The 25199-nt window shown below is 44.8% G+C and overlaps 1 protein-coding gene across 1 annotated transcript in view; it reads right to left on the reverse strand.

The window, feature by feature from the left end:
* Positions 1-25199, reverse strand: part of GluClalpha (glycine receptor alpha 1) — a 227086-nt gene that overhangs the window by 96682 nt on the left and 105205 nt on the right. The window contains exon 3 of the mRNA XM_084607478.1: positions 18401-18505. Within this exon, the coding sequence (XP_084463604.1) occupies positions 18401-18505 (105 nt within the window). The remainder of the gene's footprint in view (positions 1-18400; positions 18506-25199) is intronic.

Genomic DNA, 25199 nt, shown 5'->3' on the forward strand with positions numbered 1-25199 from the left:
GCGGAGCCTCATTTTGCGGACATGCATATATCGCTATCCCTGTCACTAGATGAAGTTAACGATGCAATTCTCCCCGAGTTCGCTTACCATCTGTGTGCTATATAGCACTTTGATCGCCACTCTAGTACAGCTCTTGATACGTATTTTCTAGAAGTTTATACTGCTGTAGTACTTGAATATTTGTTTTAAAAGTAAAGAACGGTTTGCTGTTTTCACTAACCTAAATTTTTCTTATGATGCTGTAATGCTCACTCACAACAATGCTGACACCACATTTTGACAGAAGGGACGGGAAAATGTCGACTTCAGGGTGTTTTCTTCTTTCTGCCCTCTCACGCTCCGAAATCTCTGGGAAAGTGGAGCAGGGGAGGTGGGGAACAGCGCTGAAATTCAAAATGGCGAAGACAAAATTTTGCCGTGATAGAGAAATTGAGCGCAGTGCATATGGATTGAAAATTTCATTTATCCCTGATCGGGCTGAGCAGTTTGCGGCGAGATGTCGGCGCAGCGCTGCCAAGTATTCTTGACAAGCCTGTTTTACCAGCTTTTATGCAAACTGATCGGCGCCGCCCGATCATTTCTCTGCGCGATATGTCAGCAATTTTTGCCACAGTATTTCATTTCGGAATGGTCATCTGGTCTTTGTGTCGTGCGCATTCGATGTGTCGTTCGCAGTGGTAATGCGACACCATCTGTCACCTTTCGGCATGTGCGCCTCCGGGTGCGGCAGCGCCGTACAAATACTGCTTTTCTGTGTGATGTTTGAGAACTGAGATGGGCTTGGAATCTTAGACAGGGTGGGGCTCGCTGTGTTGGCTATGTGAGGTGCATGCCGAGAGTCGGGAGCGGGTACGTGCAGTGTGGGAGAATAAACAGAGGAAAGAGGGGGGGGGGGGGGGGGTGGGGTACTGCCCTGAATGGCGCGGAAGTGTGAAATTAGGAGTTAAGTTAGGGTAGACTTATATATATATATATATAGCATAAGTAAATAGACGTACTTGGTTGCTAGAGGTTACATAAAAGTGAAAAATTGCTTCATACTGTTTCCAAGTTTATTTGTCGACGTTTCGGCAGGAGCCCTGCCTTTCTCAAGACTGATGGTACATGATTCTTGTTTGTCTTCTTATTATTATTATTATTTATTTATACTGTAAGCATTTTGACAGGCTCATACAGGAGTGGGCAAAAAAAAGTCACAATTTCACAGACAGTGTACAATATATCCTATAAGACAAAACAAAAACAACAACAAAGGAATAACAAGGAACATTGGACAACAAGGAACATTTTCGTACCGACAATATATGCACATGAAATACACTCAAAGCACTCCGTGATTTGCTAGGGCAATCCGCATAAATGCCTCTGCTCACATTGTTGCAGTTTGCTGGGCAATAAATATTTCCACCTTGGTGATGAATTCATTTGCAGATGTGGAGGAGACAATGTCGAGTGGCAGATTATTCCAGACTTCTATGATGGACGGAAAGAAGGAATGTTTAAACGTGTTACAGCGGGTGATAAATGGCCTAATCGTCCTGTCATGGTTTGTTCTAGCTGAATGTTTGTATGGTGGTTTTAAGTATTCTTGTTTGTTGATATTAATACAGTCATGATAGAGAAGATAAAAAAATTTTAAAGAAGCAATGCGTCGCCGGCTGTTCAAAGTTTGGACGTCTGCTCTGTTGCGCAGCGCGGTTGCCGAGACATGCCGCGAGTACTGCAAAAAAATAAACCGAAGGGCTTTGTTTTGCATCGCTTCTAATTGATTGTTAAGGTATGCTTGATGTGGATTCCAAATTATACTGCTGTACTCAAGGATTGGTCGTATGAGGGACTTACTTGCTAGCTTTACTTTAGCTGGCGCTCGTGCAAGTTTCCTCCGAAGGAATGCAAGCTGTCTGTACGCCTTAATGCACGTTTCGTTGATGTGTGCATCCCATTTCATTGTGTTTGTGATGGTAATCCCTAAATATTTAACTCTGTCGACTTCTGCTACTTGGACTCCCATTAGATCATAAGTAAACTTCAAGGGAACCCGTTTTCGGGTTATACTCATGGAAGCGGTTTTTTTTCATGTTTATTTCCATTCCCCATTCTTGGCACCACCTGGAAATGTTAGTTAAGGAAGAATTAAGGCGTATCTGGTCGTTAATAGTGCGCACTGTAGTGTAGATGACGCAGTCATCTGCAAACATCCTTACCATTATATTAGGTTCGACATGAGAATGAATTTCATTAACAAATATTAAGAAGAGAATGGGACCCAGCACTGACCCCTGTGGAACCCCGGAGTAGACATCTAATTCTTCAGATTCACATTCACCTATTTTAACATACTGTGTGCGGTTTGAAAGATATGCAGCTATCCAGTCTATTACGTAAGTGTCAATACCTGTAGCCTTTAGCCTGTTGATAGGGTTGGCAAGAGGTGATACAAACAATATGGGCACACACAGGTGAGTCAGCTGGACACGCACAACACACACATACACACACAGGTGCGGAGAGCAGGCTAGGCCCAATGGGTCATCAACCCAAGGCACCGGCCGCCGCGAGTCATCTGTATACAATACAAGACACAATACAGGCAACCGCGGAACAACCTTGAAAAAAAAAAAAAAAAAAAGAAGAAGACGAAAACAGGTGGGGGAAGGTGTTTGCTGCAGGTGGTGAGAAAATTATTTTTCTTGTTCTCACTAAAAGATGGGAGCGCCCAGCGTGATGAGAAAACCAGGTGGACACTGCTGATTATATATATATATATATATATATATATATATATATATATATATATATATATATACCTCAAACAAACGTCTATAAATCTGCAGGCGGGGATAATACAGCGGCCTTGCACCCCGAGGTGTCGTGGAAAATCCTAAATGTACATGAAGTCGCCACCTGCAAAAGTGCTTTTTTTTTTTTATCTGTCAAAGGTAACAACCTCGAAAATTGTGCAAATTGATGGCACCAAATAAACAAAACTACCACATGTAAGCCCGTAACTGGACAGGCTGAACTTGCGTATTTTAACCGGGTTCCGAACTGCTAACGAATCGAATGAGTTGGACTGCTTTCCATCAGCCGTGTGGCCCAGCCACCGTGTTTCGGTGACCTGCTATTCCGGATGATCTCGAAGTGCAGCGGGATTAGAGGTAGCGCCAACTAGGACCGAGAGGCACCGGGGGATGGCGCGGGGGCTAGTGTGTCGCGCGCACGGGTTCGTTTCGCACGAAAGTTGCACTCAGCAACGGTTGGCCGGTCGCTGTCGGGATGAAGCTGTCGGTCGACAGGAATTCCTCGCGATCGACTCTAATTACAGGTGCGGAAAGGCAGCCAGGCACGCGCACTTCGGGTGCGTCCTCCCCTTCCCCTCCCTCTCTCCTTTCCGCTTTTGGCAACGAGATCCAGCTTCTGCTGCCTAATTCAACAGCGAGTGTCTCTTGCGTCGGGAGCGTGAGCGTAGCTTACTACTGGGCCCTTTGATGAAGCCGCTTAGTGCTGTCAGTCGTAAAGGAAATATATCACGCCGGAACGGCTTTACACAAGTGCGTGTGCTATAAAAGTGTGCACATAAAAGAAGTTAGGTGGAGTATAGAAATAAGGCCTCCAGCAGGTGCCAGATAAATTGATTACTATAGCCAAAATAAAAATGATTGGCTGAACATATTGTGCAAAAACATTCCTTGATGTTCTAAGCACAACCAAAAGAAGACGCCCATCTTTGTTTTTTTATGGATGATTTCGATTGGTTAAAAATGTTGCATATCACCTTAAAACCTTTTACTGAGCAAAGCATTAACGATCGCCGGTGAAACTAGTGGCCACTGACACAGCTTTAATTGTGTGACTAACGATTCAATTTTATCCCCATTATGTCATGCGTAACATTCACAATAACGATCCTTGTTTAAATCGAGAACAGTTTTTTCATGAACGCAGACATTGTGAAACCTGAGAATCGACCACTGAACCGCACTAATGAGGAACTGTAATACGAGCTCGACTGCGGGTATAAAGAGATGCCTTTACCTTTGTTTACTTATCGGTTACTCTTGAGTCGCCAGTGCCATCAGTGTGTTCATTTGTTACCTGCATAGGCGACCTCTAGTAAAGAGGGTCAATATGCATTTTGTTGTGGCAATGACTTCCCTGAAATTTCCCCAAAGAAATGAACAGGCCGATGGTGAAGCACAAAGTGCCTCAGCAATGGCCTCAAAACAGCTGTGCGTCTTTCAAGAGCGGATGAAGAACTGTATGAAGAATGCTACGGCAGCTTACTGGGCCCAGCCAGACGCCCGACACATCTGTCTAAGAAGACTTGATCGAACACTGACATTTTATGTTCCGTGTAGAATTCCGCGCCATCATGCATGCTTGCTACATAAACTTCGTTTAAATGTGGCTTTCACACGCAGATACTTGCATATAATTGGACAGGCAGACTCTCTGGAATGTTCAATGTGGCATCCTCGAAACTGTTGACCATATATTATTGGCGTGCCCAGTATATGCGCGTGACCGGAAACTGCTCGCCATTTCCTTGAAGCATTTGGTCAAGAGGCCTCTATTGGAAGAGTTGCTGCTAGGCGCTTGGCAGGACAAGAAGACTGTCGCAATGCGGGCTCTTTGCCATTTTTTGTGCACCAACGAACTCGACTGGTGCTTATAAAGCAAGTTGCCGCGCCTATATTTTATTGCAAAAAAAAAAAAAATATTACGCCAGGTCTAACCGGTCGTCGCTGTGTGCTGTGTCCGTGTCCGTGCCCGTCTCTTATAAAAAAAAAAAAAAAAATCAGCCTGTCCTGACGTTTGAATTCACGTTACCGCTACGCCACGGGCAGGAGCTGCCAACTCTGGTCACTCCTTTCATATGAGAGGGTGATATCAGAATCAGCTGGAACCATTTCCATTCTCGCTACGCCTACGACACGCAGGCACGTAGGAGAATGATATAGCAGGCAAAAGAAGCTTCTGCCTTTGCTTTCGAAAATTCAGCTAAGGTTAACCAGAGCTAAACCCCAACAAATGTTTTAAATGCCATCGCCCACATGGTCACCCATCATGATCCTCTTTCTTCTGCCCTTCCCATTCCTCAGTGCAGAGTAGTAGGCCAGAGTTCATTCATTTCGGCCAACCTTTTATTCACTTCGGCCAACCTCTCTGCCTTTCCTATCAATAAAACCACAAGCTCCATTTCGGGAACCAGAAAAAAGAACGCGTAGCATTTCTCTAAACTGGTGAAGGGTTCTAAGCCAGTGTATAGACCTAGTGTCGAATTCAGGAAAATATTCAGCTTCGTAACAGGAATGACCAAAGTTCTGCTCACCTTCACAACATTTGTAAAATAAGGCCTCTTGACGTAAACTTCTGACTAAAGATGTACGTACTCAAAGAGGCTTGCAGTAGACTAACTGAGATGTAGTACGAAACCGCTTGCAATCCTGATTTTCTTTTTTTTTTCATGCTTAATGGTTTGGTTTCTGATTTTGTGGGCTTTAATGTCCCAAACCGACTTAGGCTATAAGAGACACCGTTATGGAGGACACCGGAAACTTCGACCACCGGGGTTTTTCTAAGGTGCAGTGACATCGTGCAGCACACGGGTTCCTTGCTTTTCACGTCCACCGAAAAGCGGCCGCCACGGCAGGGATTCGATCCCGCATTCTTGGGAACAGTAATCGAGCGCCTTAACCACTGCAGCACCCCGTCTTATTATATCACATTTTAGAGACTTAATGCCAACCGGTATGTCTTTCGTACGTCTTTTTTAAAGCGCCATTTGGAAGACCGCAAACATGACCAAAAGTTTCGACTCTCGTTCGAAAACATTACAAAGGTGCTTGCATTTATTTTGCCTTAGAAACGTGCATTATAAATATTGGTTCACGCGGCCAGTTTCTAGCCCATAATTTCCAGCTTTCGCCACCACTGTGGCTTAATGGTTATGGCGCTCGGTGCTGAACCCTAGAGAAGCAGGTTTGATTCTGGATGCAGTGGCCGCTTTTCCATGGAGGTGGAAAGCGATGCGCACATGTACCGTGCGATATCAGTGGACATCAAGGAACACCAGGTGGTCAAAATTTCATACCTTTGCTCTGTGGCGCTCCTCATAGCCTGAGTTGACTTTTACGATTTCAGTCAAACCAAGCTAATTTCAAGTTTTGGAGTGCAACAGAGCTATGGTGAGGACGGTGAATAGGTGTGACAAACATCCAAGTGTTAGCGTTTGAACGAAAAAAAAAAAAGAGAAGTGAAAGAAAAAGAACTTGACACACAAATAAAATACCAAAAAGTACGATGGCTGTATTGAAAATTAACACTGGATTTTCAATTACGCTCTTCGTTCGCACACCACGTCACGCAGTTTTCTAGCATCCGTACTCCATGATGACCGCTCCGCTCACACTTCGCACATTCCTCAACGTCCGCTCTCAATGACGACGCACCGCGCACTTTGTTCTCAGGCGCTGTGCACTCCTGGCGTTTCCCGGATCGCACTTTCTCACCGCATGCGATGCGAACAAGGTCCGAGGTTGCATGCGCGCGTCGACATCCAGGCACGTGCGCCAAAGCGGTGGCCGGGTCGATGCACTACTCAGGGCCAAGGAACGGACGGCCGACGCCCAGGGGAAGGAATTCGGGAATTCTGACAGATGTTAACGTCCTCGTTAATGTAAAAAGGAAGTACAACACTGAGGATGGCATGCAAACGCCAGAAAATAAACAAAAAATAAAACTCCAACTTGCGCTACACGCGTTTACGCTGGTGGCGTTGTCGTTGTGATCGGTCCTTTCCGCTTCGCTTAGCATCTCTTTCCCTTCACAGGAGATATCGTTGTGTAGCCGATCTTGTGGTTTTGTCGACATACGCTCTTTTTAGCCGTTTTTCTTTCGTACTAGGATTAATGGGCTGGCGTAAGGTGATGTTTCCCTCCCGATTCCCTCTCACTTCCAGTCTCCGATGATTTCCCGGATGGTCTCGCTCTGCAGTATTCGTCTTATACGGCCGAACAGCCACAGGGGTACTGCCAGGCATCTCAATAATGTCCATCTTCTGTACGGGTGTGCATCCCAGCTCGCTCAAATATGGGCGAAATTTTCTCAATATTCGTTCACTTTTGTAAAGGAGCTCACCCCTTTTTTCTGTGGTCACTGAAGGTCCCACCTCCAGCTGTTGCTCCTCGATCGGTTGGCGATCTGTTTCAACGCAGAAAATTTCTGGCTCGTCTGCTTGGCAATTTGGTTGATCGGGTACCTCAAAAATATCAACCTCTGTTACCCGCCCAAATCGCTGTCCTTTCCTGAAGACGACCTCTCGGTCCCTGCTCGGGAAAACTGGCATAATAATTTCACCATTTTTTATTTCGACAAGGATTTCGCTCTCAAGGATGTCGAACAAAACTGGGCCATAAAGATCAGAAGTCGTCGAAAGTGTGATCCAATTGATTGAATTAGGCCGCAGTATGCTCTCACTAGTGGTCAGCACTCGCAATCTTGTCCCATCAAGGGGCTCGAGATGGGAGAACGAGCATCTTCCTCTGCGCCAGAAACGCAGGCAATCACCAAGCCCTTGCGTAAGCCCCGTATGGAACCTCCGTATAACTTCTACCCACGCGAAGATCGACCGACAAAGTATCTTCCGAGACAACAAGAATCGGAATGTTTTCGCCTTTAACTTCGTCAATCTCCAGGTCGGCGTAACACTTCCTAATTGCTATTGTCGATGGTGTGCCCTGACTGCCGAAACCGTAGAAAGCTCTGGAATCTTCTATCAGATCTGCGTCGCAGCCTGCTGCCGCCGATGCGCGCAGGAGGCACCCAGAGCTCCCGTTGTCAATCATGCCAACGAGGGTCTTCGTCCCATTCCAGATCACTTGCATTCCAGATCACTTCTAGCAGCGCTCCTAGAGTTATTTTCTCCTCGGACACTGTATTGGTCTCACTACTTTTGGCGGAACAGTGGCGCTGAGTATGGTCGCCCTTTCCAAAACGCAAGCTAATCATTTCACGCCTTTCTTCTGCGCAGTCGCGGGAGGCGTGGCCAAATCGCCCACAGTTGTAGCACTTTTGATCTACTTTATCATAAGTCAGACGTGACCTCCAGTCCTTGTTTGGTCGCTCGACGGTGCTTTCCCGCGCCAGAGGTCTTGCTGGACCCCTTGTTCTGGTCACGGTGATTGACTTCTCATGCGAAGAGCCGAAACGCTGCTCCCGCTCTCGGTCTATGCGCTCAAATTCGATGATGTCGTGAAGGAGGTCATCATCGTGATCGTACACTGTTGTCTCGAACGCAATCCAGTCAACATCTGTTCTCTGGTGTCGCAGGAGTCGAGATTGGATTGCAATTATGCCGTCGTACTTTCACTGCTGCACGCGTTCCTGCATCTTCCTCCATCTCTAGGCCGCTCGGGTCTGGCCATAGAAGGTGCGGTGGAAGTAGTATTCGAAGTTTTTCCATGACAAGGCTAATTCTCTTCGATAACGGAGCCAGTTCTTGGCAGGTCCGACCAAGTGGCCTTTAGCAGTTTCTAACTGAAACTCCTCCGGCCATATATTAAAAATTAACAATGGATTTACAATTACACTTTTGCCGTTGTCAGATGGGGAGGGGTATTGACACCGGGAAGTGCAGTGCTCCAGAGTCACGCATAACTCGTCAGCCCATCATCCTCCATTCCACACCTCCGGCAAGGTCTCCCCAGGGCCAAGTGAGGTCTGGTAGAGCTTTTTAGTTCGAGGTAAGGGCCTTACTCGGACAAGGGGCCGCCGCACGATGCCCCCACAAAAGTGAGTGGCATCTTACGCAAGGACGACCTGCAGTGCCATCGTGGCATTGAGCCAACGAGGCGGACCTTCATGACAACGTAACGAGTGCCATTAAGGACGACCATTCCCTGTAATAGACTCATAGCGACACAGAGAGTGTTCCGCCCTTAACCGAGAAAATCACAGACGGCCCGCACCAAATCTTCGAGAACCTCCGCTCGCCAAGAATGCGACGGTTCCCGCTGCAGGCAGAACCAGACCTCCTTCCGTACCATTGCAGTTACTTCATCGAGGCCCGGAACTCTGCTGTTGTATGCGGCCGCGCAGCGTGCCAGCCATACTTGGTACGCACACTCCACGAGCAGGAGGACGAACAGGTTAATGGTTACGCCTGGCAAAGGATTCAGGTATTGCACAGTCTGGTAGGGTATACCCGGAAGCTGGAAGAGATTAGCTACACGACGGAGAAGCGCTTCAGGAAGAAGACACTCCCAGAATATGTGCACAGTGTCCTCTCTACCACCACAAGTCGGACAAGTTGGTCGCAAGCTGGCCCGTGTAAACGCCTGAGCCTTGATGGGGAGGACTCCCCTGGCGAAGCGGCACATAAAGGACGTTCTGCTTGCTTCCAAAAAACCCCTGTAATATACCGCCAGCTGGGCCTAACATTGACAAGATCGTACTGCGGAGGTGAGGAAAGAGTTTGTTCGCACACGCCCGTCACACGGTTGTCTAGCGTCCGCTCTCCATGATGACGTTCCGCTCACGTTTCGCACATTTCCTCAACGTCCGTTCTCAATGACGACGCAACGCGCACTCTGTTCTCACGCGCTTTGTACTCCTGGCGTTCCCCGAATCGCACTCTCTCACTGCATGTGATGCGAGCAAGGTCCGAGGTTGCATGCGCGCGTCGACATCCAGGCACGTGCGTCAAAGCGGTGGTCGGGTCGATGCACCACTCAGGGCCAAGGGAAGGACGGCCGACGCCCAGGGGTAGGAATTGCGCAGTAGCAAAAAAAGAGGGTCGCTAACACAAGAGCATCATAGGGTTTGTTTACTGATCGCGACATATTTGCACTTATTTGCATTTCAAAGATTCATATTGCAGTCCAATTGATTCCGCTCGCTTTGATTGACATATTCGTATTTGCAATTTATGACATCTTTCAGAATCAAAGCACATAAAAATCTAATACTGGGTTAATCAGTGGTCAAAATAGGCGCTGTTGTCCTTCCGCTAAAGTGCAAAGTACATATCAGTTGATTTTAAGCATAAAACCTAGCGATGAAAAACAAATGATCTGTGTCAATATTTTCAGTATGTTTGAAAGATGATCACCGAAATTCTGCTTCGCGTGAATGCTGAGCCAACTTTTCCTGATTCAGGTCAGCGCGCCTCTGATAGAGATGGTGTACGACATTTGAATTCCTAAAGGAGTCTTTAGAGCTGCATGTTTCACTTGCGTACCACCGTCAATAGAAAGCGTCAATGAAAATTTCATTATATTGCTCCAAACACGTAATGTTAGTGCACGTAACTTGGCATTTTCATTTCAATTACATGTATATATAGAAAAGAATAGCAATAATATAATTAAATAAAGAAATGTACGTCTTCAACTCTGATGCCAGTTTGCTTTCGTGACATGGCGTATCATCTTCCCCGATCTCTGTATCGGTGCCTGAGCCTTATTATTACACAGAGATACGGGCATGAGGCTTTTTCCGTCCCATCTGAAAGTTGTTTGTTTGTTTAGCTGCAAATTGCGTTCTAATGTGTCTTTCTGCCCTTCATCCGCTTCTCATCATCGTAGAGCATCACTGCCCTTTTTGGTCTGTGCTTAAAGGTCTCCTGAAATGCTACTTGCGGCAATTAGTCCTTATAAGTACCCGAGACAAATTTGAAAGCTTTGTGTGCAGCATATAGTTTACAAATAATATTTAAAAGCACTCCTGGTGACCGCTCGCCACCGATTGGGGCGACACATCACAGCGCACTGCGCTGAAACCTCCCATGACGTCGCATGGGCTTACTGGGCGCATTCGCTCATTGGACGCTCCCAGGTTATAAGCGGGCGAGACACGCCGTGTTGGGACGCCTTCGCGACTTGTTTACTCTTCTATTCTTGGGCGTCGGCATGGGCTAAGTTGAGGTGCGAGAGAAGGAACATCATAGTCGATCGTCCATATTTTCAGGGCTAACAAAGGTGCTTTTAAAACTTTTGCTTTGTGGTGACGACTGATGGGATACCTAATGCTGTCACGCGTTTTCTAATTTTCGTAATCAACTTTTCATGGTCACTTTAAAGAAAAGAAGTCTGACACTTATTCCCTGTAAAAAAAAATGCATACTGGTTGGCTCTCCATACAGACATACTGACACGCATTTACAAACAAAAATCATTTCAAGAACTGTCTGCTTGGAGAAGTTGATATAGTAAATTACCTTGGCGTTGTGTTGGACTACAGCCGGAACAGGAAGCCACATACTTATCGTCATTGTATGCTTTCCTTCGCAGCAGAGTACAATTTGATATAAGTCGTGCCTCGTTAACGACCCCCGTTAATATGGATGACCCGAATCATGGAAAGCTTTCCTGGGGACCAAATGTTTTTCATGCATTTAAGTCTCGCTAATATGACAACACGCTGTCCGGACAATGCACAAGGAGAAAATGCACAGATGCCATTGTTATCCATGTAGTTTTGTCGCATTAATATGGAGAGTCATGAAAACCGAATCGTTACACTGCTTCAAAGATAATTTCTCTGAAAGGTTTTGTTGATAGGCACCCAATGAACATAGTGGCTGATTGATTCCTCTTTTCGCTTGTGATTTCATATTTTACACTGCGAAGTTGCGCAGTCGATGCACGGTAAAATGAGTTCATTTGAACAAAACTCTGATAGCAGCTTGCGCCTTGTAGAAAGTTGGATTCGGCAACTTTCAGCTGACGAAACGCTGATACGTAGCAGGGGATCGGGGGAGATGAAAAGTAGAAGTCAAGTAATTTATTAATGAAATGGCATCGAGAACAACATGCAACTACATCAAAATACTTTTAATTGCATCGTATTTCAAGCATGACGGTGACTCAGATAAAGTTCTTGTAGCTCATAATCCCAACTCCTCTGGCCTACAAAATGCTGTAATGCAGACCTTATGCTTAGATTTTTTTTTTTCTGAAAAAATCTGATTTGTTATTACGGACGACTCGCTTTATTGGCAGTTTTGTGCGGAAACCGAAGTGTCCATATTAACCAGGCACGATTGTATACTGTAGCAGGGCTCTCTCCAGGTCAGGACGGCGGTTGGAAGAAGTAGAAGGGACAGAGGCCGCGTGCCATGAGAGCTCGGGCTCTGGAGTTGGCCTCGGCGGTAGAATAAATTCCTTGCGTTCAGATTCTGTCTCGCAAAGGTGCTGTACAATGCATTTTGAAAATCATCTACTGCGCCATTTTTCTTACAATCTGTCGACTTCAACATTCGAAACATATTCGGATCATATCTTACACCTTCAAAGACGGGTGTTACGTGTTATGGCATTTCCTAAAAGATGCTAGCCAAGCCGACCACTCTATAATGAACTTTAAATGTTTCCATTAATGATTGTATTTTAGTAACAGTGCCAATCATAGTTTACAAGATTCTATCCACAGCCACGCGCGCACAATACATGTCCTTACGACGCTTGCAAGAAATACCAGGTATGCAGGTAACCTTACATTAGCATACAGCCTTTACGATGAGTGGCGACTTCATTTCTGTGGTGCAAAAATTAGAGGGATTCCACGCTGCTGAATCGAATGTAGAGCGAAAGCTTTGGCTACGAGCGACCGAGTATTGTATCGAACACAACTAGCGTTCCGTTGAACGCAGCTAAATTGACCGGCGTTCTAATCAGAATCCGATTGATGCCGTGAGCATGCTATTCCGGCAGACGCTTTCCTGCTCCACACGGTGTCATCTGCGACGGCGCGCGCATGCGCATAGCGATAACTACCCTTCTCCTCCTCTTCGCGCTGGCCCACACATCAGCTGGGATGCCGCTACGTTCCTCCTCCTCCTCTGTAGCGAGCGCAGCCAGCGGCGGAACACGCGGCGCACATGTGGCGAAATCCGGTTTTGGCGCATGCGCACTGCCGCTATTATTCAGCCCACGCGAAAGGCGGGGAGGGTAGCATAGTGTAGCTTTCGCTACAAAATGAGGAAACATTTTACGCTAGAGGTCAAAATATCCTGGAACTTTGACTTTTTTTTCTTAACAATACGCTGTAGTTAAAAGCAGTGTTTCTTAATTTGGGATTACTATGCTGCCAAGCATGCATTACTCGGGGCACAAATTATCTTTGACTACACCCTCAACAGTTTTCTATATATTGTTTATGCATTGAATGAAGCAATTCTAATTATTTCTGGAAAAGGGAACAAAACTGAATGTTTTGTGGTTAGTAAACGTCTTCACGTAGTTCACCTCTCGCCACGGCAATGAAGGAAAGGACGTTGTGCAGCATGTTGAGGTTAAGCGTGTAACTGAACACATGTGGCGCATTTAATTGCATATGGCGTCCAAAAGGCTGTGATCTGCCTCGTGTTTGTCGCCGTTCAGCCGTTGGCATATACTCCTTGAAGCAACGAGCCAAAGAATACGCTCATAATTCGAACACCATCGCAGAAAGCGAGAGTAATTCAAGAATGCATTTATGATGTGCTGAAAACGGCATTCTATTCCCAGAGCTCGCACCTGACTTGGCCTGCTGCTGCTCGGCAGATGAAAATGAAGTTCCTGTTACTGCACCCTGCAAATCACCTTTCCTTTTCCAAGAATGTTGACATGTTCGCGACATAGCGCAATATTCTCTCCTGACCTCATCCCAGCGTCCATGCTTCTCTTCTACCGCTCTTGTGGTAATGAGGTGTCAGTTGTGATGAGCAAAATTTGAAATTGACTCATCTGCCTTTCTTTTCAAATGGACGTCTTCCGCTATTTTGCGGCAAAAGGGCACATTTAACGCAAGACAGTTATTTCTTCAACTATTTGCGCATCTAAGTATAGGTCTCTCCAATCTTTAAACCTGAAGATTATAAATATTCCACAAAGGGTACGTGTATAAGGTGCAAGTTGATTCCCTTAAAAATAAATCACTGCCCCTCAGAGGAACATTACGAAAGTAGTTCCACAAAATTAAGTTTATGCATGAACTAACAGTTCTTACCGACGACTAACAGCTATGATAACACCGATGTTACCTATTTTTGGCTGGCAGGAAATATATTCCACCTTAAAACGCTTATATGAGCATTTGATTCGTTCACTTTCTCCTGCTGGAAGGGGAAATCCGGAATTTTCATTTCTTTTTTGCAGAGACCACTGTTTCTATAGCAATTATCCAGATACCCTGCTCGGCCTGCTCATTGTCTGATGCTTCACTGGGGAGCCCTTCCCAGCAACAAGGAAAAAAAAAATCTCCACTCCGGTTAATATGAAATAAATTGGTGAATAGGAATTTACAAGAAAATGAAGACAGTATCTGTAACTCTTCTCAGTAAGCATCTCGACTATGCCGTAAGGGAAGAGGCAACGTTAAGGGTGAAAGGTCAAATACAGAAACAGATGTCGTGATGGAAAGCTGCGGCATACTTTCAACGACGTGGGGATCTTTACCACACACCATTCAGGTAAGCGCTATCTTCACGGATTTTTTTGCTTTGCTGTTGCAATGTTTCCGGCTGTCAGGAGCGCTGGATAACGAAAGGCCTTACATCATCATGTTGCAATGCCACAAGAAATCTAACACTACGTTTAACTCTGCTGGGTCAGTCAGTCTCACTGACTAATTTTGGCAGCATCTGCAGTGAAAAGCTTGCTTCATTGCACGTGGTGTAGCTCCCAAATCCCTTGCTTCGCTGTCAGTTTATGTTAAAGAGCAGCTGCATCACTTTTCGAGAATTTCGCGATATTCAAGGGTTCAAAACTACATAGGCTCTAGGTAATGCATGCAAAGTGTTTTTGCGCTAGCATTCAAACTGATGGCGTAATTGACGATTACACTTCGAGCTTCTCCTCACAGCACTAAAGTTCTGCGGAGAAATTCAGTGATGACGTCACGGACGGTACTATTTCTGATGCTCGTTGCCTTCGCCCACGTACTGCTGCAAATTTTCTGAAGGTGCTAATCAACATTTCTAGGGCTTTGTTTTCGGCAGCCTTCTTTTCATTTCTTCAAATAAAGTGTGTCTATGCAGAAAACGTACCGGTACCGTCAATGACGTCATCATGCGTCGCTGTGCAGTGCAGTGAAGCCTGATAGCCATGGCGATTTTAATCGCTAATCGCGCCATTGTTTCAAATGCTAGCGCCAAGATATTTCGCATGCTTTAAGTACAAGTTATAATCATTCAACCGCTCGAAACTCGTCGAAATCTAAAACCGGTGCACCTTCCCTTTAATGCTCCCGCCACGTTCATGTCTTTCAACCTGACCAATGATAAAAAAAAAAAAACGTCTTTCAAGCCTTACCATGCATAGAGAGATTTTTTTTTTATTTATGCACGCAGAGAAGCGCCGCGTGTAAAACGCACTCAACCTTAACGAAGGAATTTACTCCAGCAGCGGTGCTAGCAGTTGACGAGATAAATGCTAGTGATTTGGATATTGTTTTATGATTGAAGGATGCATGGAGGTCTGCTCAACGCCTATAATAGCTCCCGTTCGGTGGCACGCTCAGGTGTCTTTCACGCGAAATAAAATCTCCTTGCGGACAAGGTAAGCGGATCCTGGCAGATTGCAAAGCCTCGAGAAGGGACACAAATGTACTGCAGGCTAGCAAAAAAATCTTTAACAATAATTTGTGGAAACTGCAATTAATCCTTTGTGAATTCACGTTTGTCCTCCTCTTTAATATGAACGTTCACAAATAAGCCCTTTTCGTTACTGTCACCATAATAATGGTCAAACATGCACGCTCCCCATTCAGCAAATATTACTGTATGCAGTTTCTCCAATCCATGTAGGTCCATGTATGCCGGTCCTAATTGCGCTTCCCTAGGCGGATCCGCATATTTCTTGTCGATTATAGCTATCTATGATTCTAGTTCCTTATATTTCGCATTCTGCAGCACGATGCCGGTATTTTCATGATTCTGCCATCAAGAATTTTATTTCCCATAGTTCAAAGACAATGAAGCTGTTCCGTCCCAAAATGTTCCTTAATTTTTCTTGCGGTATAGTTTCACAGCTCTTGTAGGTTGGAATGATTGTGCGGTCATCAAGAAGTGGAATGCTTGAAGTCAGTATTTCAGCAACGCTGCTTTAGTCGCGGCTGGCACAGCGACAAGAAAGCACGTCGGAGAAATACCCGTGCGACACACTGAAATTTAACGCAACGGTGCTGCTGTTTGTAGAACCGCGGAGCCAACCTGCCAGTCTGTATTCCGGCTATTTCGTATAACCAAAGGCTATCATATTTTAGAAATGCAGTGCGTAAGTATCAAAGAGCTTCGGCATTCAGGCACCAGGCTAGCCCTCACTAAATTAGTCAGTGATGATAGCAGAAAAATGGGAAAGGGCATGAAATACAAACTGGTTCGTCACGCAGAGCAGATGGAAAACAATTCTGTCAGCCTAACCGTCAACTTGTTTTGCTCACATTTACGACGTTTAGAGGCACGTTTTGTTCAGTCATATGATTGGGTAGGGTACTGACCAGATTCGGTCAGAATAAATCAGTAAATCATCGTTATTTGCAAGGCCCCCGAAAAAAAAAAACTACAGGGGCCCACTTAAGTCTGCTGATGAGTGGAAATGCAAAGTCATTGTGAGTTCCGGACTTAGTTCTGTTATTAGCTCTTAGACATTTCATTGCTTTTCTGACGTGTACAACCACGCGTTTACTTTAAATGCTTCACATTTCTTCTACAGGATTTAAAAACAAAAACAAAACAACGTGAAGCTTTCTAGCAGCAGCGGCATTGCCGCGTCATATTGCGCCCAACACAGCAATGAATGCTATCCTCATCAGCTTACACGATAAGCGAGTGTTAATTCCTCCGATGGACACAATTGGCGCTATCAGTACCGCTTGCGCGGCCATTTTCAGTTTTGGTTCAACTCCCTGCACGCTGCGACGATTAAATAATTATTTTTAATAAAATCAGCCCTAGACACCACCCAAACATGACATAGTCAAAAGCGTACCACTAAATGCTACCCACGAGTGAAATCTCAGCCCGAAGGAGCTTACGATGAGGCCTAGAGAACGTTTTATGCCTGCTCCGAGCGACGCAAGAGCCGGTACCTCACTGCAGGCAAGGGAGCGGCATCAGTATGCAGTATGACAAGCCCAGCGCTCCTTTTTCCGCACTGATGCTGAACCGGTAGTGTTTGCAAATGATCATTGTTTGAGGTTCTGGCTGTGTGCAATGTGTTTTATACCGCCCGCTGTTTCCCTGGCTTGCATAATGCCGTTGCATATTCAACCCTCAAGCCTGTCCGTTCAAACACGGGACTTAGAGGTGTCCCGGACATTGTTTGCATGCGTGTTGCCAGAGTTCTAGTGGCATTTCTTTCGCGGAATCTTATTTTTGCCCGAGGACTTCCCTTTACAGGCTCTTTTGTATACGCCGCTGTATATATCTTCCGGACAAGGCAGTGCCTGCCTGTATAGAGCAGAGTTATCTAATGTTGTTCGTTGCGTGTGTGGCTTTTCATCACGAAACCAACAGAGCTTCGCATCAGCCGAAACTACGCAGTTAGTTCCGAAATCTGGAAGTGTTTGCAGAGAACATTGTTCCAAAGAAGAAACAAGCATTGCTAGTGTCCTGTCTTTTTTTTTTTTATAGCGTTTCTCGTAAACCATACAGCCTTTCGTTACTAGCCGTGCATTTTTTTTTTCTTTTTTTACCGTGTCGGTTATTTTCTTGCTTTGCTCAGGTGGTAGCGGCTATGACTTTATGCCACGTATAACAAACGACAGGTCCCCAATGCAATTACGCTTTTCTTTTCTCAACTGACCATTGACGCTGCAGGCGTCGTTAGATATTAGGCTTTGAGTGGCACTCAGCCTACAGCGTTCTGAAAGGCGCATGTTCCCACGCCCAAAGTCAAGTTGGATATAGGAACGCTCGCTCTTACAATTTAGCCTTTCTTTGTTCAGTAAATGAGCGCTGGGACACACTAGTGGGTGACTACCTGGACACTGCTTACGAGATGGTGTACCCGTCTGTTCGACACATCGATAGGAGCGCAAGCGATAGCACCTATCAGTAATCGATTCCAAATTTTTGTTGTTATTGACTGGAGCCATCCGGAGGGCTCTATTACGTGCATGTGTACTGTTGTCCGCACTGAAGACACCGCAAGAAAACACGCAAGTCACTTGCTCGCGCTGTGCAAACATTCTCCTCTCATTTTAGCGTCACATATGACCAGCTCCGGGCTTCTCTAAGATAATGGACACTATCGCTTCCTTTCATGCCAAAGTCTACAAAAGGTGCAGAATTTGTGAGCAGAGGATTCTACGGTGCTCGCGTCACTTCTATAAAGGAGGTGACTGAGCAGGCACTACTGATACGAGTGAACGAGCAGCAAGAAGCAGAGAGAAGAAATGAAAAAGGAAGGTACGTAACTCTTTATCTTGGTAGCGGGAACTTTGCTGTTTCCTCAGGAGCATCGCGGCCGCGACCGGAACGCCCCCCTGGCCACGGGTCGGTGGCGTAGGCAGCGTTTCGGCCCTGCGCCAGAGACAGAGAAACGACACTGTCGCCAACTGCTCGGAGAACTACAAACCACTGCACTGAAGGTGGGCTAGGTGAAGCGAACTCAAACGAAAAGAGGCATGCTGGCCACTTTGCTTTCTTTTAGATTGATATGTTCCCCTATGATTTTTACAGAGAATTCCGACGGCTCCTATTCTGATGTAATAGGTGAGCCACCAACAGGACATGTTTTCTAGGACAGATGCGCGGTAAGTGTGGTGTTCCTCATATTCCACTGATGGGTGTTCCTCTTTCTAGAGACTCTTGAAATTAGCACAATGTGAAAAAGCAAAGAAGGTTTCTGAGATATCGCTGTTAAGAGCCGTTGAGCGTTTGCGTTGTAATTGCAAGAAGTTTGATCTCATACTCGATGTAGCGTTGAAGAAATTTCTATCTTAGAGGGAATATTCTTTTTCAGTTAAATGAGTGTCGTTGTTTGTTTGTTTGTTTATTACTGCGTTCTTCGTTTCTATGTTCATTTGTTTGCTGGCTATTAGCATGCATGGGATGCTCTTTTGAACACGTTTCCTCAAAAAGGTCACTAATCTTCCTAGACCACCCCAGCAGTATCGTCAAGACTAGGTATAGAAAGGTACAGCCTAAGAATAAATACCACAGGTCCCGCATTTCGCAAAGCCTTCGTTTCTCAATTAATGTGTATTTATGCCTTTCACAATGTAAATGCTTGTCCTTTGCTGCCTGAACATTGCATCAATTTATCCCCACTGCATTCTGAAGCTATTGTCTTCCTGATTAATTGTGAGCGTTTCTATGTACGCGCATTATCTTTTTGTCTTTGTGTTGTTGCTCTAAATACTATGTATTTATTTGTTTTAACACACCTTTATTATGTGGACAGGCCCTGAGGGCACAATAAATAAATAATGCGCCCTCTCTTGATCCGCGTTTGCGGGTATCATTTACAGATCAGCGATGTGGAAGTTTAAAAGAGCCTTCGTTTTTCCTTTTCAAGATTTCTGATGCTCCAAGCGACCACACGTACCCCATAGAACCACCAAACTGCAACTATGTCCCCTTATTTTTTCAGCAATGCGACACGATCTAGATCCCTACAACCGTTACGGCCCGTAAATATGCCAGGTTAAGTCGTATTTTGTGTAATTTAATTTCACTATTTCCTCAGGAGGATGAAGAAATAATTATCTGCATCTCGAGTTTGCACGGTCGTGGGCTATGTGACCCCGATAAATAAGGGAGATTCATAACAGAAAGAGTCCATTCGGCGTGATTATTATATCGCGAGTCATTGTGAGGATGTCAAAACGTAAGAAGCGAAACACTTTCAGCGCTACCTTTAGCATTATGTTAAAGGTAGCACAAAGGTAACGAAACATTACAGCTAGCAATCCACATGAGCACAATGTTCACTGCGGTAAAGACACGGTGACCTTTCCTGCTGACTTTCAAATCAGGCAATAAGCTTGGGAGCACCGTCAGATCCTTCGCCTCGCATATAAAAAAGAAAAATGTCCTACTATGCGTTCCCAATCATGATTTTAATAGTTGTCTTAACTCAAGAAAGACGATGCTCCAGTCTTTCTATTGGGTTTACATGCTCGAACTGAGTCACTAATAGTGCCACGTTTTTCAATATCATTTTGCAACCTGAATAAATCTGGCTGTAACGACGGTATACCTTCAAGATATGATTCCAGCTGCTTGCGATGGTTCGTATTAAAGTGTTCGCTGTAACCAGCTTGAACGTGTCAATAGACGAATAAACATTTTCTACCATGAGTCCTATAAATCCAATGGGCTTATTGAGACCGGCTCAGCGGTTTCTCCAACGGCTGAGCAATCAACGTCATTTGAACGCGCACATCAAGTCTAATTGGGGCGAAATATACGAGCGCCTGCATATCGTTTCGAGAAAAAACGACATTAGCCATTTCTTCGGGCTTACGGACAATTAATGCTTTTTCTCCGAAACATGACGACATAATCTTGAAGAAATTCATTCTTGAAACAGAAAGGTGGCGTCTCTACAGTGGCCGCAGTGCCGAAGCAGTCCACCCGGTTTTAAACATAGAAATCGGCTAAATAGAACGGTCTAAAAAGCAATATCTTAAATAGGAAATAAGCCGGACACGAGGATAGGAAAGCGGCAAAGTATTTCAGCGCTACAATGGATGCGAGGCAAAGGAAACCAGGATCAGGAGTGGCGCAGATGGCGATGGAGCGGTACGTTGATGAAATCGTTGGATGAACTTGTTCGATTGAAAACGTTAATAATATTATTGAGAAACCTCTCTGCCGCACCAGACAACACTAAGATGATGATCATGACGATTTATGTAAGGATTACGTAGGCACATTCACTGTAGGTTTGGGGCGTTCCGATGTCTGAAATTAGAGGCCTGTTTGACAGTACTCGTCTAAAATAATGCTACATATCCTGTGAATCGCGGAAATTTATCCATTCAACGAAAAGTGTTGTGCTGGATAGGCCCAACATAAGCGGCACTTCGTGGGAGTTTTCTGGGGTACCTTTAGATGAAATTGACTTGTGGGTTTCCGGGACGCCATTTTCGCTCCTAAAAGTCCAGGCGCTTGATTTGTTTTGTTCTTTTTTCCTGCTATATTGACATGTGCTTTGTGCGTTCGTTCAGACTGTTCACGCTTGATGTTAGACATTTAGGCTCTGTGAAGTGAGCGCCGTACACTAACACCAGCTGTGTGCAGACACAGGATGCCAACACAAACTTGTGTTCCAACACTATCGCCCCCATTGCTGCCTGTAAGTTCAGACAAAAATCACCTACTTTTCGCTTTCGGCTCCTTCCGATCCTTATTTTTCCTTCCTCGTGCCGACAGCTCGTTAACGTGTATTCAAAAGAGCAGCATTGAGGGCAACTCGCGGAAACACCGAAAAAGAAAACGCAACCAGCCCATCCAGGGCGCGCGTTTCTCACTCGCGATGGTCGGGCGCTTATCTCGAAGCGCATAAATTGCAGATAGCGGGCTTGGCAGTTATCGAGTGAACCCTTTGTTATCACGCGCAAAAGAGAAACACGAGCGAGAGATGGCGCGACTAGGATCGTACCGAAGCAGCAGCGACTGCTGCCGATTGTGAGGGGCGCGCACAACAGAGGGCGCTGACTGTGCAATGCCGAGCGGCGAAGCCCTTCGAGAAGGGAAGATTTATTGACCAATGTCGCCGAGGAACGACCCGGAGCTGGGCGCCTGCATGGAGGAAGAATCGGCTGGGTCCGACAAGAACTCTCTCCTGTTTTCTGCTCTCCTTTCGCCTGCTCACAATCAGCCCAGTCGTGAGGCGGTAGTCGAAAAGAGAAAACTAAGTGACAGGTGCTTAGCACAGCGTTTCTCAAAGACTGGAGCCGAATTAGTGCGCAAAAATAAAAACACCGAAAAGTACCCGCTGGGGAAAAGAAATAGATTTTCTATAGTGAGTACAAAGGCACCCGTTGGAGGACCATTGGTTGGCAGACCGTGAAACATTGCTCAATTTCAGGATTAAGGGGAGCCCTGTTTGATGGAGAATGGCTCTGATCTTCAAAGCACGTTATTCATTAGAAAGCCTACGCTTGGTATAGCCAAGCACCTGCTCACAATGCCGGCCGGAATTGTTATACTCTGATCTATGCAAGGATTCCATTTTGCTGTGTTCTACGTGAAAGCTATTGAGGAAAGTATAAGAAATTCTTTCATTAAAGATGGGGATATAACAAGATGATAGTCGCATTCTAGAAAAGTAACTTTTCCATGGCTTGTAAAAACCAAGGGAAATATTTAAAGACACTCACGTTTCTTTACGAGTGTTACGAGCGGCGGAAGCAAAAATGGTAGCTGTGACGTCAGGAGATGAGAAGTGCGCAGAGTGGGTCACAGAAATAGAGAAGTTTAGAAGTTTGCAGGGGTAAGGTGGATGCAGCTAGCACAGATCGGTTTAATCGGGCGAATACGATACAGGCGTTCGCCCTGCACTGGGTATATAATCGGGCTGATCATGAATAATGTGACGAGCAGTATTTCTTAGAGCAACTTTTTTTTTAACTCAAACGCAACGAATATATTACGATACTGCACGCAAGACGTCTGCAAGCGCTCACGATTGTTGACTACCCCTTTCCAGTCTTTATAGCAAGAAGCTGGTTCCATACAATTGCGCCAGGTTTGCTGATATAGTCCAAAAGGTGCATCAAAAACATCAGGACCAGCCATTGAATTTCCAACAAGGGCAGCTAAAGGTTGCCTCCTTTCCATTCATATTTTTACGAGCATTTATACGCATCTGATGAAACATATTAGAAGTCTAGAAAAAAAAAAAGGGCGGAAAAACTTATGTTAATAATAGTAGCGTCAAGATATCAAAGAAAGTCTCCGTTATTGATTTGGATTTCTAGACAACTTTCACCTGTATTCCCAGACAGCAATATTTTGCCCCAGTAATCAGGCTGTAACCTAATATATCTTCTAGTGTTAGACCTGCATCCTCCATGCACTTCTGCATTATCATAAATCTATTTTCGCGTCCTTTTAAAAGTATTGAGGCTCCTGCTTTAGAAGCGAGTACAAACAGTACGCCATAGTTAGATAACTTTGGGTCGACAAACACCTGCAAACTGGTCTTGCCGTCTGAAGAAGGGAATATCGAAACTTTTCGTCTCTGCGTTTTAGCAAGCCGCTCTTACTTCCCTTCTCACAGTGTGATACCGCGAGGCGCACACAATAATTATTGCTCTCAGTAAAACTTTAATTATCCGGCTCTGTATGGCAGTGTTGACGTTCGTCCGGCACCTAGCGAGGCATTTTTTTTATCCAATTGATCTAAGTAAGCGACATATTTTGTAAAAGGAAGCAGTTCAGTCATATTGAAGTGAAATACAGCGCATCGTGGACTCGACTGAGGGAAGCAGCGTTTTTTTTTTTTTTTTTTTTTTTGTTCATTTCACGATCTTGCAATAGGGGATACTATATGAAATCGCTGAAGGCATTTCCTTGCCAGCAGAAGGCTTCTGCTCTTATTGTCAGTCACTGAGAAAAATTATCTTGCCATATCGCTCTAGTTCCATTTCAATCTCGCTTTTTAACCTCGTAAATTACAAAACGTCTGGTTTTGATTACAGCGTAGGAAACAATAGATAAATCCGAAGTTATACTTTTTCTGCAATGTTTTTTTAAAGAAAGTATGCCGGTACTTCTATAATGGACAAATTCTTTACGATACGATCTGCAACCATTATGTGATACTATTGTCTACTACTCACTTAAAAAACCAAACGTTTTTGTGCGACTGAAGTGCACTGAGGTCTGATCCTATCAGGAGTTTGTTCGGTGAATATCTTTCAAGAAGTGAATATTAGGTTGGACCCCCTTTAAACTTTAATATTTCATATCGCTTTTTTGCTGACTACCAATATTAGTGTCATACTAGCATTCTTCAAGGCTATCGTCTTAGATTAACCTCGTAGGTCTGTATTGTATGGCGCACTGCCAAAGAGCTCTGTCGTCATTATTTTGACCTTTCAGCACGTACCGCGTGCACGCTCTTTGCTATGTCTAGCAAAATTCAGACAATAGATGACCACGCACTGATGCCGATTGGACGTCTGAGTGGAAAATAACAGCAGCTCGCGTGCTCGCGAATATAAAGCCTTTTTAGGCTTATGGTGAATGTCTCGCTTCTGCGAGATGTGTCCGCGATTCCACGATATCTGTCAGCGAGACGTCGCATTTCGCTTTGACGAGAACATAATTTCCTCGGCAAGGAAGTCGCAACAGATTCTGAGAACGAAATCAAAGAAGAGAAAGCAATTCAATTTTAACGAGTGCACAAACGCGCAATATAAAGGAAGAAGAGAAGAGGTAAACTGAAGAGGAAGAACAGAAGGCGGAAAGGAGCTTTTGCTATTAAGATATTAAGCGAAGCTTTTCAGTTTTGTCATTTTTTCAATTCGCAAACATTCAAAAAATTTTAAATTTACTGAAATGTTCAGTGCAGTAGAGCGAACAGAAGATGGTCTGATCCAGAATGGAAGCGAAGAGGCGAGGAGGGAAGCTCGAGCAACGGAGCCAGCGACAGCGATGATGAAACTAATATATTGTTTTTAGTATGACCCAAATACCAAAATCAGACTGCACGGAAGAAAGAATTAGTTATCGCGCGGAATAAATCAACAAAATATCACTAAAAACACCGTTCGCGGAAGCTCGCGAAAACATAATCCATGGCCCTAGCTTCATATAAACGCTATGTTCGCCTTTCGTCAGGAGACGCAAAGTTACTTTATCCTCTTCTTCTGCTTTTTTCCTTGTATGGTTTTAAAAACGTTCTGTTTTAATATGTAGTTAAAACAATGTTGTAGCCTTTCTTGACGACCGTCGTTCAGTCGATATCTCCCCGTTACACTGACGTTCTTGCAGACATGTGCAAGAGGTTGCTATCTTTGTCTTATAGTAACATAATCTGTCTCCTACATACGCCCAATTTGGTCTTCGAATTCAAGGATTTTTTATTGGTTCATTATTGATCAGGTCTTATTCGTGTGAAATTTTCTTTTCTTTGCGTTAATATTTTCACCATTCAATAAGTTTTATTGTTCTTTAGGACCTAACATATCTAGGGGATTAATGATTTTCACGTTTTGGCTGTTCTTAGCACTCAGTACTCAGTTTCTTTTCTTCTTCC

This window comes from Amblyomma maculatum, chromosome 6 (genome assembly GCF_055883805.1).
Source record: "Amblyomma maculatum isolate TAMU_Amacu chromosome 6, ASM5588380v1, whole genome shotgun sequence".
Taxonomy (NCBI): Eukaryota; Metazoa; Arthropoda; class Arachnida; order Ixodida; family Ixodidae; genus Amblyomma; species Amblyomma maculatum.